This window comes from Pseudopodoces humilis, chromosome 7 (genome assembly GCF_049639895.1).
Source record: "Pseudopodoces humilis isolate 2021_Gansu_Grassland_sample_001 chromosome 7, ASM4963989v1, whole genome shotgun sequence".
Taxonomy (NCBI): Eukaryota; Metazoa; Chordata; class Aves; order Passeriformes; family Paridae; genus Pseudopodoces; species Pseudopodoces humilis.
This window is the reverse complement of record NC_142206.1, coordinates 19,377,551-19,394,134: the sequence shown is the minus strand read 5'-3', so window position 1 is coordinate 19,394,134 and position 16,584 is coordinate 19,377,551. Positions and strand designations below refer to the sequence as shown.

Genomic DNA, 16,584 nt, shown 5'->3' with positions numbered 1-16,584 from the left:
CTTTGTATCCAGGAAATTGGATTAAAAAAAAGAAGAAAAAAAAAGTCTGGTTGCTTAACCCAGTGTAAGGATATGGGACAGCCTGTCTTTTCCCAGGCTATTGCCAGCTCATATTCCCTTATCTTGAATATTTTTGTGTCCCAGTAAGTTTTTTCCATAGGAATTTCCCAGATGAGTTTACACATTTTTTAAATACTGGACTCATATCATGACTGAAAATTTAGCTTCAAAGATTGCCTGAAGATTCAAACCATCTGTCAGTATGAGTTAATAATCCAACTCTGGATGCTGAAAATTTCTGGATCTGAAAGGTTGGCATTGAAGAAACAGCTCCAAAGTAATCCATGGCAGATGCATCAGTTGTTTTTTCACAGATAGTCCAATACTCCAGATATTCACACCTTAGCATTTACATTTAGGAGCCAAATGTTACCCATAACGAATGCTATGATTTTATATCCACTGATAGCCTTTTCAGTGAGGTTAATCTGCTTATTGGGAGCTCTGTGGTTAAGTGCAATACCCACCTTCTCTTCCCACCTCTACCTTCATTTAACGAGAATACTCCTGGCCTACAAAAGTTCTAGGGCTACTTTTGCCTTTCCCTACACTCCAGAACTGATTAGTCTGTCAAGGCACTTTTGTAAAGCCTGAGAAAATTCCTCTTGTTTTCTAATAACTGTTCTAACAACAGAGTTACAGTGCAGCACTGTCTTACCTTTCCCATTTGCCAGGGCTCATGAGGTTTCTAATAGCTGAATGGAACTGAGAAGATTACTGTATATGTATTTTTTGATGATCAGATTAATACAGGAAAAACCCCAATAAAATCATAATTGTGTTGTGAAATTGTAATTTAGTAAAACCTCGAAGAATTAAAGATTTTCTGGATTTGATCATGGTAGTTGAGAATGAGTACATATTAAAAAGTCCCAAGACATGTGTAATACTCTATAGGTCTGAAATCCTGAGCAATGTGCTCTAGGATAGCCCTGCTTGAGCAGGGAGGTTGGACCAGATGACCCACTGTGGTCCCTTCCAAGTTTACCTAAACTGTGATTCTATGCTTCTGTGAAATCTGGATTTGCAGGTAGCATTAAGACATTGACTAGGTGCAAAAACTTCCTAAAAGCCTTCTTTTTGTCTTGCAATTTTTCCCAATAGGTTTGATAGGATTCTTTATTGCTTTTGGCATTGCTATGGGGAAAATGGGAGAACAGGCCAAGATGATGGTGGATTTCTTCAACATCCTGAATGAGATTGTAATGAAGTTAGTAACCATGATCATGTGGTAAGTTTGTAGTTCCAACTCGCAGAACAAAAAAGTATTTTTTAAAAAGCCCTTATAAAACCTTAATATAGTGATGCCAGTTTGTTAGTAAACAGTGAAATTAAATAGTTGACTTTCTAAAGCCCTGACAGGTATATTAGAACCACAGCAGCATTATTTCTATTTGGTGAGGAATATTTAGGACCCACTTTGAAACATTTCTGAAGAGATTCTGTTCTTTGTGTGCTGAAATACAACACATGCATGTACCAGCAGAGGCCTTCAAATGCCACATTGGCTATGGAAGTTCATTATATAGGAGAGCACCTAAGCAAGCAAGAATGGCCCATGTAAGAACACCCCAATCTTCCTGGGAGGTTAGCATAGTCCCAGGGTATTACCTAGGAGGTATAATTACAAAAAAAGTCTGTGGACACGATTTATTCACAGCCTTCTTTAGTAAAAATACTTTACCATCAAATAAAATTCCAGTAGTTTTCAGTGATGTGCAGTCCTTTGTTCAGAATGTGTCTTAGAAGCTTGCTGCAGTGGGGTCACGGGAAGATGTGTGCCCTGTTTTTGAAGTATACCTGTTTGTAATAATGGGGCCTGATTTGCCTTTAAGGAGTGACTTTACCCAATTAAGTCTGAGCCCTTGTTTACACTTCTGAGAGGGGACTCTTTCTCTCTCATATTTTTTTTTTTAAGTGTTTCTTCTGAGTGCTTCCCCAGAGCTGTTTGTATGCCAAGTGTGGCCATCTCACATAAAGCCAGTTTGCCAGAACATAAAAACTCATTGCTGTGTTTGGCATTGTACTGCTGTGTTTCCTGGGTCTTTGAGAGCAGAAATTGCCACTCCAACATCACACACCTATGGTGGCTCATTGCTGCCTGGCATTCCCTGGTGTCCCTGGGAGTAATTTCTTGAGTTGCAGGGTGCCTGAAGCACGAGTCGCCAGCACCATCAGTGTTTCAGTGGGACACTGTTAGGCAGGAGTGATGCAGACAGTAACAGCAGTGTGGAAATGTGCAGAATAACAGAAAGAACTTGAAGCAATGACCTTGCATTCCTGATTTGCTCCTGCTTTTCTGTAGATGATCTTATAAAGATGATCTGCATAAAACCAAAGTTGTTTTTATTCACAAAACTTTCAATATTTACTCAATCTCCACTCGATAAAGAGATGGTAACTATACTCTCATAACCCTCCAGGGGCTAGAATTTACTCTTACTTAGCACCATTTGCTAGACCCAAGACATAATACCCTGCCTACAATATAAACGCTCTCTAGTAGTCAGTGTTGCAACAGCAGAAAATCTTTCAAGTTTCAAGAAATTCCCTGTAAATATTTATTTTTATTGATGTGCTTTTTATTTCTCTTATGAAAAAAGGAAATTGATGTTGGGAATTCCTTTAGTTCATCTCTGTTTAGAATTTTTAAAGATCTGTTGAGGCCAGAAGCATGGGGGTTTTAGTGTGTGTTTATAAAGAAAAATGCACTTCCTTATGCAGAGTTAGGTTTTATTTGGTTTATGATTTCTCAACACAGACATCTGTAACTCCCGTGGCACCTACAGACTCTCAGAAGCATGGCTACACAAGCATAAAGCAAAACAGACATCTGGCTCTGACACCATGTAGCTCTCTATAAGAACTGTATTTTGTCAAGTTCATTGAAACGTGGATTTTATGATAACTGGTATAAGAGCTGGGCTTGCATTTGAAGTGACTGAAGGCTTTCCAGGCCTTGGGCACATTGCTTGAGAAACCACGAGATATTTTAACAAAAACCAGGAAGCATTTTTATTCTGAAAGTCGGTTTATTTTGTATTGTTTTAATGATTGAGGAGACAAAAACCCTACCCTAAGTAAAAAAAGCACATGAATAATGAAGAATCCATAAATTAAAAAGCATTTGTCTGAATTGGTGAAAGAACATAGTGGAAACATTTTTAGCCTTCAATATACAAACAGTTAATTTCAACAAATACTTTAACTGAAGTAAATAATGCAACCCCCTGAAACCAGATAAACAGTGGGTTGTAAAAATTACGTTTTAAGAACAAACCTATACAATTCTTTATAATGATACAAGCCTGTGTAACATCACCATATTCCTGTACAATGTTATTTTAGGATTGAAAACTATTCAGGAAAGGCCTATTCCATTTGACAGGATGGAAAATGAAGTAGATGGGGAATTTGCTGGAGATGCCCATTATTTTTATAAAAGACATGAAAACTATCCCTTGAATTTTCATCAGTTCTTGACGTGCACCTCAGTTTTGAGCCTGAGAGCTCCCCACTCTTCTCCAGTCTGTGTTTTGTTCAGCACAGTTTTTGTGACTGCACTACCAAGACAAATTCTGTCTATGATTGTTTTCTTTCTCCAGGTATTCCCCGTTGGGTATTGCTTGCCTCATCTGTGGAAAAATCATTGCAATCAAGGACTTAGAAGTAGTTGCTAGACAACTTGGCATGTACATGGTCACTGTGATTGTGGGTCTTGTCATCCATGGAGGGATCTTCCTGCCTCTGCTCTACTTTGTGATAACAAGGAAAAGCCCATTTTCATTCCTCGCTGGGATTTTCCAGGCATGGATCACAGCACTAGGCACAGCTTCCAGGTACACCTGAGAAATACCAGTGTGCTTTATTTTTTTAGCAGATTATTACCTGCTGTTTAGGCATGGTACATCTGTTGTTCTAATCTTCACTGCAAGTTCGTTTTATGCCACTGAATTAAAACTATTTTTAATACAGCCGTGTTTAAATAAATCAAAATACCAGTTGCCTTCAGGATTCTCTAGAGAGGCTGTATAGCCGCCTGCAGACATCTGAAGACCTACTTTCTGTTTTCTACCATTTGCCTAATACTTGTGCAAATTGTGTTAATTCTGTGCTCATTTTCTCAACTAGGAGAAAGCGGTAATTCTGTTTATTTGGAGAGTATGTTAAGACCAGTCTCATTGCATTCAAGAAAGAAAAAACAAACAAACATTACTAGTTTCACAAAAGAAAGGAAAAAAACCCTTTCTGTTTGTATTTTAATCAATTTTGGCAAAATAACTTCTGGACTTGAGTGAAAAGCTGAGCATTTCAGACTTTTTAATGCACAGAACAGATACAGAAAAGTCTGTAAGTAACACAGCTCTCACTAATTAATTCTAAAAAAATCAAAAATTGGTGTTTTGCAATGAGGCAGTCAGTAGATCTTGAGTTGAAAATGTTTTTCAGTTAAATAACATATTTTAAAGTGTTTTCTTTTAATAAATGTTTTATTTCTGAAGAAAATTTAATCTTCCAGTTTAATTTAAAAGGTGAAAACAAAAGACCCTAGTTCAAAATGGACCGCCAGAAATCTGAGCATTCTTGATTTGAAGAATGCCTTGAAAGAATTGTAATTCAGCTGTCTCTTTGGGTCAACCCAAGCCACTCTGCTGAACATCTTCTCCCTTGATGAACAAGAGTCTCTGGGGGACCTTTCTGATGTGCAGAAGTATCTGACGGGACATGCCGAGATGAAGTGATGCCGATTTTCATTGGTGCCCAGGTGACAGGAAGAGAGGGAGTGGGCACAAAATGAAGCACAGAAAATACCATCTGAACAGAAGAAAACTCATTTTGCTGTGATTTACTGCAACAGTGCGTGAACACTGGCACAGGTTACCCAGAGGAGTTGTGGAGTCTCCATCTCTGGAGATCCACTAAACCTGTCTGGCACAGTCCTGGGAAATGTGGGAAACCTGCCCTAGCTTCTCATGCCTTGAGCAAGGTGGTTGGGATGGGTGACCTCCAGAGATACACCCCAGCCTCAGTAATTCTGTGGCTCTGTGGTAAACAGAGTTGGATTATAGGAGATCTGGTCTGGCCAAGAGTTTTCATAAATGACAATTTACCTAAGGCTTTCATTGAAGTGTTGGAGTTTCCACTTCAGCAGTATTTTTGGATGGAGGTGTTTTATTTTGAGCAAGTGAATATAATGACCTGAAATACTCTCACAAAAGCAAGGCACTGTGTGTCTGTGCAGAGCTTTTCTCTTCCAGCCATCTTTTGCATCTTTTCCTATCCTCCTACTCTGTTTCACATCCTTTCTTCCTGTCCTCTAGTGTTGGAGAACAACATGGGTTGTATTTTTTTTGCCTGGCTTTTTCAGTCCTTAACGCCATACCAATTTCTCCATTTAGAGCGAATTCACAGTCAAAGAAATTTAAAATTTGTCCTTACAGTCAGAGGTCTGTGTGTCACACTCAGAGGTCTGTATATCAGTGTTATGGTCTGGTTCTTAAAATGGTTAAAAAGGTCTCTGCCCAAATTAAGGGGCACCCAAGACTGTATGCCAAAGTTGATAGTATGGATTTTGTTAAACTGTAAATATGAGAGAGAGAGAGAGAGAAGGGAAGGAAGAGAGATAAATATAAAAGAGGTGGGGAGACAGAAACAGAGTGACAGATTAAAGAAAATGTGGAACTCTGTGGATCCCACAAGCATCCCATTGATGCTGTCCATCAGGTCTTCTTGGTGGTGAGGGTCCACCAAAAAACATAGAATCCAATGGATTACTGTACATTCAAGCCAGGTGGGAACGCCCAGGTTCTTCCCCCAGGGTGGGAGGCAGTTTGACAATCTCTTGCAGTACACTCTGGGTCTGTTGCGTCACATGCAATGCCTTGGTGCAAAGCCTCAGCAATGAGTCTGAGAAATTCATCCAGGCACTCTCAAGCTCTCATTCTACTTCAAGTCATGTTCATGTCTTGGCCTCAGTCCCACTTCTAGCTAAATATAGGCCTAATTTAAAAATTGTCTAAAAAAGGCTTAAATCACAGCAGAAAGTGGAAGTAGAAAATGTAAACAATGTTATTAGAATTTGTGATTTTTGCTCCCTTATGTGTATGCGTTATACTGAGTTGAACTATGTCTTCTTTATGTGTTTTTATTTTCTAGTGCTGGAACATTACCCGTCACATTCCGGTGCCTTGAAGAAAATCTGGGCATTGATAAGCGTGTAACAAGGTTCGTTCTTCCTGTTGGAGCAACTATTAACATGGATGGAACTGCCCTTTATGAAGCTGTGGCTGCCATCTTCATAGCACAGATGAATGGAATTGACCTGGATGGAGGCCAGATAGTTACTGTGAGGTCAGTTCAAAAGAGTCCTTTGTTTTTACAGACTGTAAAATGTGAATGCTTTGGGTTGGATGTCTTCTCAGCAGCTAAGTCATCTCAGTTGGATTCAGTATGAAATCCGTGGATTTCTAATAATGATACACAAATTAATGTTTTATATATAGGTCCCGATTCTCTGGTGATGTGTTTGATATCATTTGCAGCCTTAGGGCACGCTGGTGGTGTTTCATACTTCTGCAGCTGACAATTGTCATGGTTTAGCCCTGGGCAGACACCAAACCCCACACAGCTACCCACTCACTCCCTCACCAGCAGGATCAGGGAGCGAATCACAGAGCAAAAGACAATTCATGGGCTGAGATAGCAATAGTTCAATAGGGAAAGAAGAAGCAGAAGCAGTGCACACAAGGAAAGCAAACCAAGGAGTTAATTCACTGCCTCCCGCGGGTGAGCAGGTGCTCAGCCACCCCCGGGAGAGCAGGGCCCCACCACATGTGACAGGCACTTGGGAAGACAGAGGACATCCTTCCAAACTCCCCTTTTCTCCTTCTTCCTCCCACCTTATGACCTGATGACATACCGTGTGGTGTGGAATATCCCTTTGGTCAGTTGGGCTCACCTGTCCTGGCTGTGTCTCCTCCCCTGCACCCCCAGCTCCCTCACCACTGTGGCTGTACAAGAAGCAGAAAAAGCCTTGGCTCTGGGTGAGCCCTGCTCAACAATAACAGAAACATCTCTGTGTTATCAACCCTGTGTTCAGCACAAATCCAAAACACAGCCCCATGCCAGCCCCTGTGAAGGAAATTAACTCTACTCCAGCCCAAACCAGCACACAAAACAGTGCCAATTGTAATATAAAGCATTATCTGTCCAATGAAATGCTTCTTTTTTTTTTTTTTTTTCTTCAGTTCAAGGGGAATGCTACAAGTCATACAGGGGCCATTAACTTTCTAGAATACGTCTGTTTATATACACTAAAAGAAAAAAGTATACCTAAAAAATCTTTCTATGTGACTTTGGTGAAAAAATAATGAACTGAGAATAGCCCATCCTGAGAGTGAGATTGTCTGTGTCATGGTCTGGATACTCCCCAGACCTTTTATCTCTAACCCAGCAAATACTAACTGTAGTCTTTTCATATCCAATTGTCTTATACAGAAGAAAGCTGAGCATCTGTAAGGACAAAAGAAAGTACCCATTAAAAAAGGTTAAGAGTGATTGAAGACTGTTTACTGTAAGGGAATTTTAACTTGAAGACAGCAGGTCTAACATTTTGAATAGTTGAAATGGAAACCACAAATGAAGGCTGCCAAGTTTGTCTTCTTCCTGCCGTTTTCACCCACACAGTTTTCTTTTATTAAACCTTTTTAACACTAAAGAAACTCCTGCAAAGGGATGTCTAATTCTATGTTTCTTGCCCTGCTATACTAGTTCTACATTTTCTGTTAGTTTACTTCCTGCCCTGACTCTTGAAATAGTAAAGCCAAGTTTGTAAAAGGTTTTCAGGGCTGCTATTCTAATGAAGGCAGATGCTAGACCTGCATGATCCATATTTGTTCCTAAAACTGAAAATAGTCATTTCAGAGATGCCACATATTAAACTAAATTGAGACAGGGAAATTCAAATCAGGAATCTGCTGTTGTCTAGATTTGGTAGGCTTGAACCTGAGTTACTCCTCTTCCTCTGAGGGATTGACTAGTCGTCTCTTCCTGATCTCACTGTTTCAAGGCTGGTGTATGCAGCTTTGTGATTGACATTTACAAAGCAGGGAGCAACTTTGGTCGATTTGTTAAACTACTGGTTTTCCTCTTCATGCATTTTTGCTACAGCAATATGACAAGAACTATCTCTTGAGATGACAGTACAAATGAAGGAAAGGTTATTAGGTTTTGTTTGGTGTATGCATTTTGTGATACTGAGAATATTCAAATGACCCAGACCTCATAAAGACTTAATTAGTCTTTGACCAGCCTTAGTTAGTTCATACTGGTCATTTAATTCCTCTGATTTTCTGTGTTTGGGAAATGGTGATCTTAGTAGTTAAGACAGGTTCTGTTTAGTTCTGAATAGTGCTAGCTTCATTCCCCTCCAGGTCTGAAAGCACTGCTGTGGGAAGGCAGACAGGAGCATTTCCTCACAGAGTTTGGAAGGAATCCCTTACCAGTTTAGGCTGGAAGTGCCTGAGGATCTGGCATCACGTGCAAAGCCTGACAGCAGAACAGAGCATCCTGCCTGCACACCTGCTGGACCTATCTGGGTGTTCAGTAAGCCAGGCTGTGCTCTAACCCAGACACCTGACAAACACGCTGCAGCCTGGGTCAGACCCAACCAGACAGCATCTGGCAGCTCTAAATCAGGCTAACATCCTCACAGATGAGTTCTGGGGCTAATGGGAACGTATTTCCTGCAGTCTGTTCTCCCCTACTTCTGTATCGGAAGCACTTTCAGATTGGTTGGGTACAAGTGGTGGGTGAGCCCCTGGTCCCTCCAAGAAACCCTAAGGAACTGGCACCTGCTGTGGTGCAGTTCACTGCTTTTGTGTGCTAAGGCTCCACCCACAGCCAAATTTCCTGGGCATTTTTTCCTGGGCAGCCCAATTGTGGAACTTTTCTCTTCCCTGACTGGCTTCCAGATGAAATCCCCCTAGAGACAGAGCCTCCCTCCATTTCCTGCCTCCTTGACACCTGGCATGTGCTAGGGCTTTCAGCATGTGTACAGCCCCTACAGTAGTTTTTCACCTCCTGTATAGCATATGTTGAGGCATAAATAAAAATCAAATTGGTCCCTCTCATCTGGTTTCCTTTTTATTTACCCTCCTCCTCTCCCTCTGCTTCTCCCTCTCCTCTTCCCTGTTTTTCTCCCCTTGACTTTTGCTCTTACAAATTTATTTATTTTGTCATTCTTTATGGGACTGCCCAATGATGTTGATATTTGTTATGGTCTGTGTTGTATTTTTACAAACATTTGAAGCTCAGACTTTCACTCCATTGATCTTCATCAAAATGTAAGAGGTAAAAACAGGCACAGTTTTGGATTTATGAAACAATCAGATCAATTTTGCTTTATCATCTAGGGTGATTTGTGTCCAGGCTTGGTACACCACTGGCTTGTATTTTGGGAGCTTTGGATACCAGACTTATGTTCTTCTTTATTTAATAATAACTGTTTTCCCTCAGCCTTTAGTTACTTGAAGGCAATTCAGTCTTCAGGTAATATAAATAAACAGAAATGAATCACCCTGAAAATTCAACCTGTAGTCACCAGACTGGCATGTCCGGATGGTCAAAACTCAGGATTCAAAACCCTGGATAAGTTTGTTGAGTTTAGAAAACACCACAACACAGATCTGAATGTCATAACTAGCTTACAGACAGCCCTCTTCCAATTCTTGGAACAAACCCCATAGATCTGGCCTCCCCTAATAAATATTTTTAGAGAAACACAAGAGTGAAAAATATGACTTGAGCTTACCTTGGTTAATCATATAGTTGTGTTTTATGGGAAGAACACATTCAAAATATGACCTTCCTAATGGTTACATGAGTATGCAAGTGAAGTGTGTGTTCTCTTCCTGCTACTTCCATTTGATTTTTGTTTTTGCAGTTTGACTGCCACCCTTGCAAGCGTTGGAGCTGCCAGCATTCCCAGCGCGGGACTTGTCACTATGCTGCTGATCCTGACTGCAGTGGGTCTTCCTACCCAGGACATCAGTTTGCTTGTTGCTGTTGACTGGCTTTTGTAAGTTGTGCTGACTCCCCTGCTTGGTGCAGAAAAGGCAGTGAAGTAATGTTTGTCCACAGTGCATTACAGTCATTGGTCTTAAAGAACTGTGAGTCTCTCTGCAGATAAATCCAAGGAGAAAATGGGATATTCAGTGAAGCAGGAGACACTGAAAGCAGCTTCTCAGCTGTTACAAACTGTTACAGAGCTCCTGAAATCAGTTTCTGTGAGCCAAGGGTCTTCATGGCACACTTGTGAGCTGACACTTTTATATTATCTTCTTCCTAAGGATGCCTTACTGTCACTCAAGAGCAGTTTTCTAATCTTTGCTTTCATATTTCCGTTTATTATAGTTCTGGTCTAAAACGAAGGATGAACGCTGAAAATGCAAGTTCCATCAGGATGTTGCCAGCAAGTTATAGAGTGATTTGGGAATTTGTAGTATCAAATGTTTTATACTTGTAGGGGGGAAAGTCGGTTTCTTATTGTATATAAGAAGGTAAAATACCTTTAAAAAGAGCCTGTTCCAGGGCAGGACAAAGAACAAAGACAAGTAAGAATGAAAACTGAAATAAAGAAGGTAATTCCCTCATTTCATTTTACTGACAAATCATTCAAACTAGAAAGAATGGCTTTAATTTCCAAGAACTTGTGATCAAAGTCCTCCAGTGCCATTGTAGGTCCTCCAGCAAGAAACATCTAACACACATATTGTTTTCTGAGGCTATTGAGGTCTTCAACACTTGAATACAGAAGCTGAAAATACAGAGAGGGTATGCCAGGCCACATCCTTTCTCTTGCTGTCATTTGACAGCTGGGATATCCTTCTGTCATCTGTGCAGAGCTGGAAGAGGCTCAGTAGCCCTTAAGTTGTACTGGCCTCTGGAGACACTTTTGTATTGTCCTGTACTGCTGCAGCACAGTATATTCTGGTATATTCTGGTCAACAGCCAGCTCTCCCCTAATTTTCTTTTAAGTAGTAAAGACATTTGTTTTTGTTGTCCCAGTTGTGGTGCCCAGAAAGGGAGACATAAATATAACTGGACTATTTGTGTGTTTTCTCCTAAGTAGCAGCCTCAGTGGCCTGCTTCTGGTAGCTTTCAGTTCCAGAAACACAATTAAAATTATGCAAGAAGAAACAGCAGAGTTGGGAATGAACATGTGCAGATAAAATAGAAGTTTAATTTTCTGTCATTATCTTTCGGCTTATTGAGAAAAATTCAAGAACTTAATCCTCTAACATGTATTTTGGGTCTACTGGCATGGTCTATCTGTCACTAAGAATTTTGAAGGATAACATGCAGCTCTGATTTTTGCTTCAAGGAAAAAAAAGGAATTTAGAGCTTGAGGAGGCAAAGGGAAAACTTTACTTATATGATTTATATATAATTGAATTTCATTATATCATGATACAGAATGGTAAAATGAGAAGGTACAGAAGGCATAGGGAAGGATGTGATATTCAGTGAGTTTATTATATTTATGATGTCATAGTTGAAAACAGGAAAGTGGTATAGGAATCTGCAGCTGGAAGAAGGAGAGAAAAAATATATAAAAATATATTTTAAACATCTGTTTTTCTTGGCTCTCCAAGTAAGGCAAATAGGTAAGTTTCTGCAGCTGGTAGGAGGATGTGCAAAAGGAGCCTGTGGTTTATTTGGTTTTTTTAGGGAAATGTATTTTTAAAACATTCCTGTGGACTGAGAAGCTCTGCCTACACTAGCAAGCCTCAGAGCTGTAAGTTTATCAGCAGTTCTGATCCACTAGTGGGTGTTGCATTTCAGCAATTCCCACTGGCTAATCCAACCTTTCTTAAGAAATAAAAACTTCCATACTGTGGAGCTGTAGCCATGATGAATGTAGGAAGAGGAAGGATAGGAATTCTGAAAGAAATACTTCAATATGTCTTTCCAAAATAAATGGAAGGCAAGAGAACTTTCAGCCCAAAATGGTTGGGTTTGGATCCTCATGGCCTACTGATCAGCAGTGCCAGTGCAGCATGATTCAGAGCTGAAAGGTAAAAGGAAAAGAGATAAAAGAAGAGGTGAAAAGCTCTGTGTGACTCCACTGGTGCTGCAAAGTCAAGATACTGTTTGTTGGTGAAAGTGCTGTACTTGCTAATCTATTTTCAACATCTAATAGCTTAATTTTCCATCTTCCAGTGGCTGTGTTGTGGTACCCATAATGATCTAATGAACTATGAGGAATGATGCTGCTGATATTGCTATGTTAAGAAAAGGCACGCAGGCCTACTTCTGAGCAAGCTTTTGCATGCACAAACCAAACCTAAAGAATATCTGAAATGAAATGCCATAAAAACACATTTTCTTTACCTACAAACATTAAATAATATTACAGCAGTATTTCTAACAGAATGTAGAAGAGAAGGTTAAAGTATTTAAGACCCAATTCCAGCCGCTTTTCTGGAACACATGAATAAATGCAACCAGCCATGTAGAAATACTTGGAACAGCCCTTCAATAACATTTCAATTTCAGATTAAAAAGATTTTAAAAAATACTCTATGAGGTTTTCATTATTTTTGATAGATGCAAATATCAGAACATCAGCTGATTTTACTGTACTACCACCACCTGAAATTGTGGTCTTACCAAAACCAGTTTTACATGATTTAGTCATTGTGTAACACAAAGATCACTTTATGTGAAATCCTTAAACTTGGCAGTCTCTCCTTCAAACTGGAGCTTAAAAGTTTCTATATAGATTTTTTCTCAAGCCTCTCCAGTATGTGTTGGGTTGTTCAATTTTTCTACCTCCTGTGCATACATACCCAGTGTAAGTTCTTTCAACCAGGCAAGTTTCCCAGGATTTCACAACTCTTACAGTCTCTCCTACAGTTTAAAACCAAGCACAGCACAGCAGTGGCATTTTTAGGACAGTAATTATATGCCAACAGATGGAATAAAATGAGCTTATTTTGTTTGAGCCAGAAACTGGGTACTTACTCTCCAGATGTGAGCTGACAAGCTTAGCAAATATCAGTGGTACCAGATTAGTGGTATTTTGCGGAAAAGAGAGAGGAATTAGTGAAAACAAGCTTGAGCAGCTGATCTGGTACTTAAACTTTCATTCAGTAACTCAGAAAAAGATTGCTTCAGTTCTGACTCTGGGTCTGAATATTCTGAATCTAGATCTAAGCCAAGGCTTAGGTCAGAGTCAGAATATTCAGACCCACTTGAAGTCTGGGTGTTATGAACAGGGTCTAGACTGCAACTTTCCTTTATTTGTTTTGTTTACGTCATCCCGCTTGCCTGGAATTAATTGGTTGGTTAGTTTTAACGAAAGAGTAAGTACAATTGTCTTTGTTCTTCATAGGGTATTCTTTGCCCCAAAAGAGGTCAGTGGCACTTTGCTGTTGATTCCTGACAGCTGAGACTTTACTGTTTCTGTTGTAAGGACCTTCCTTCGGATCGCTCAGTGTAACGCATTGTGCATCAGTGTGCAGTTTGTATTGCTGAATCTCTCAGCTAGTGGTATGTGTGCAGGAGCTGGAGCATCTCCTCAAATGACCCTTTCAGAATTTGAATTCTGCCGCAATTATATTTATATATTCTCTCCACTTTGTTTCTTTGGCATCCTATACTATCCCTCTGTCATTTGGCATCAGTGAATCCCTTCAAAATTTAATACCACTCATGCAAAAAAATTAAGTAGGTGTTCATTTTGTAGAGTTGTACTGCTAGGTTCAGTGTATTTAATGGTCTTAATTAAAAATCACACCAGAAAGTCTTATTTTCCTGTTCTACCACTCTGGCCAGGTTTAAAATAGTCTTCACAGGCATTGGATGAGAACTGTATAAAGCATTTAATTTGTGTGAAGCAAAACTGGAAGGACATTTTCCTCCTATAGACTGTTGGTTTCTTTCTCGGGGAAATTACTGTAGAGGTTTTTTCCCCTTCTTTTGAAGCCAAAAAAAAAAAGAAAGAAAATTAACTGCTTCAGCAAAGATATTACACCACAAAGTCTGTAAATATGTAAGCATGATAATGTTGAGAGGGAAAGGAGAAACTTGAATGGGACTATAATTCCACAGTCAAGAAAGTCAGATTTACTGATGTGTAGAGCAAAGATGTTAAAATCAGCTCAAAAGTTTATATGATCACAAGTAAACATGAATAATGAATGTTTATCAGTTGAGGTTTTATATATTTAGAACTTTTTTTCTCAGTGTTCTACAGAAAAAGGAGCTGTCACACAAATCTAGTACTAGAAATACTAGAAACATTGTTTTGAAATTAATCACTGTCTTGGGAAATGAGGTCTTGCAAGCTAGCTTTTGTCACTTGGCAAGTGTCCTCACTGTTCGACCTGGCCGTTTTGTGTAAATGAATCTTCATGAATATGCTTCTGAGAATTAATCAGTGTAATCACTTCTCTGACCTATTTGGCAGAGCTAGACTCGGCTGCTTTCATTTGGTTTAATTTGCAAGCCTTGGTCAGAAGGTTTTTAGGAGTTTTATGTTCAGTGCAGATATGAAGAGGCAAATGAGATTGTAAATGATTTTAACATGTGTGCTGTAGCAGGAAAGATAGCAGGATCCAGCTCCCATTTTTGCAGAATTTTGGTCAGGTTTGGGGCACAATTCTGAAGTCAGGGGAAATCCACAACTGTGATTCACTGTTGACAGATAGAACCGCACTAAAGACAAGACAGGAGAAGGATGGCACGTCTGTTTAGTGGCATCCTGTCCAGAAAGTGCCAACAAACATATTTCTTTGTAACGAAGCATGTTAGCCTCTGTTGGCACCCTCCTACAACAAGGGGCACTCGTTAGTGAAATGCTGTCACAGGCTCATAATTTTGTAGGCCATGACCTATATTTGGGTTGCTCATATGCCAAGCTCTGGCACACGTAGAGTGAGTGGGCATGCTGCCACACCAACAGATGGCCATCTGTAAAGATGGTGCCAGGAGAGGAGCTTCAATAGCCTAAGCATTATGGAGATATTTCAGGCATTTTTGTTCCCCATCGTTTGCTCGCTAAGAGTAAAGGGAGAGGCCGTTTGTTAATTCAAACCAGAAATGAGAACAGCTCATCAGAACCAAAATCCTTTTCTCTGGCTGCATTAAGTTCAATGCTCTGATAAATTCATATGAAACAAAGGGCAGGAGTGTGAGCCTGGCACCCTGATATCGAAACCCCCAGCTCCAGAATCAGGCACTGGGGGATCTCAGTTAACACAGCTCTGCAGTTTGGCTGGGATCTAACATACATTCTTTGCCAAACCCCATGAGAATAAGCAGCTGGGACATGGAAGTTGGAACATCCTCCCTGTCTGAACAAGTCCCTTGGGAAGGCAAGCTTCTCCCATTTCCCTTGAAAGCTCCCATCTCTCTGTTCAAAAGATACCTTGAGCTTCGTGAAACAAATGCAGTAACTGTACCATAAACAGGGCTGCCATGCCTTACTTTTTCTTCCTCTCATTCCATTCAGCCTCTGTCTTTTCCTTCTTTTGTAGGGACCGGATGAGAACGTCAGTCAATGTAGTGGGGGATTCTTTTGGTGCTGGCATTGTCTACCACCTTTCCAAGGCAGAACTCGACACCATTGATTCCCATCATAAAGGGCATGAAGACATTGAAATGACCAAGACTCAGTCAATCTATGATGACATGAAAAATCATAGGGAAAACAACTCAAACCAATGTGTTTTTGCAGCTCACAACTCAGTCATGGTAGATGAGTGCAAGGTACCTTTCACATTTATGGATATTGAGACATGTATATAGCACTGCATGATTTGTTTTATTTTTTAACCTGCATGTATTTTTCAAATCGTTCTGCAAATAACAATGTGGCAACAAGGTCCATGAACCCCAGACATTTTGAATGTGTTTAAGCAGTTCAAAAGATGGTTTTTTTGCACTCTCTTAAAACTTGTCATTTGATGGGAAAAAATCATGTACTTTGTTTACATATCAAAAGGCAAGATGCAGCGTATTATGGAATATGCCAAGACACAGAGAATATGGCATCACCTTCTATGGACATTTACTTAATTTTCTGTGGCAACAGAGAACTTAATTGCCAACCCAAATGAAGGATGGCTGCAATTGAGATGCAGGTGTTGTCACCTGCTGACTGCCTTCATGATATGCTGTTCAGAGGTCGACATGTTGAATGCGCTTTAGCATGAGAATGCTCCTGCACTCACACAGCACGCTTCTGCTTCTCTTCTGTCAGCGTTCCTTCCCGAGGCACTAAGGCACAAACACTCTCTTCCCTCTGTAACCCCTGCTGTAACTAACATGCAGTATTAACACTAATAATGACGTCTTGATCAGAGTGAAGTGAGCTTGAGCAACACCACCAGTTGAATGCACAGACAGTTTCAGGAGGTTAGTGGTTAAAAGTTCACTAAGAACCCACCACTGGAATGGGGCAGTTTAAAATCCAGAGAGAGCGTTTGAAAAGGAGGAGAAAAGAAAGCAAAACAAGAT

General features: G+C 40.1%; 1 protein-coding gene across 5 annotated transcripts in view; it reads left to right on the top strand.

Annotated features, from left to right (window-relative positions):
- The window catches only part of SLC1A2 (solute carrier family 1 member 2), an 89,323-nt gene that overhangs the window by 61,026 nt on the left and 11,713 nt on the right, over window positions 1-16,584 (top strand). For all 5 annotated transcript variants that reach the window (XM_088058352.1, XM_088058350.1, XM_088058351.1 and 2 more), the window contains exons 6-10: window positions 1,165-1,291; window positions 3,666-3,899; window positions 6,217-6,411; window positions 10,004-10,138; window positions 15,603-15,834. In XM_088058352.1, coding sequence (XP_087914478.1) covers window positions 1,165-1,291; window positions 3,666-3,899; window positions 6,217-6,411; window positions 10,004-10,138; window positions 15,603-15,834 — 923 coding nt within the window. The remainder of the gene's footprint in view (window positions 1-1,164; window positions 1,292-3,665; window positions 3,900-6,216; window positions 6,412-10,003; window positions 10,139-15,602; window positions 15,835-16,584) is intronic.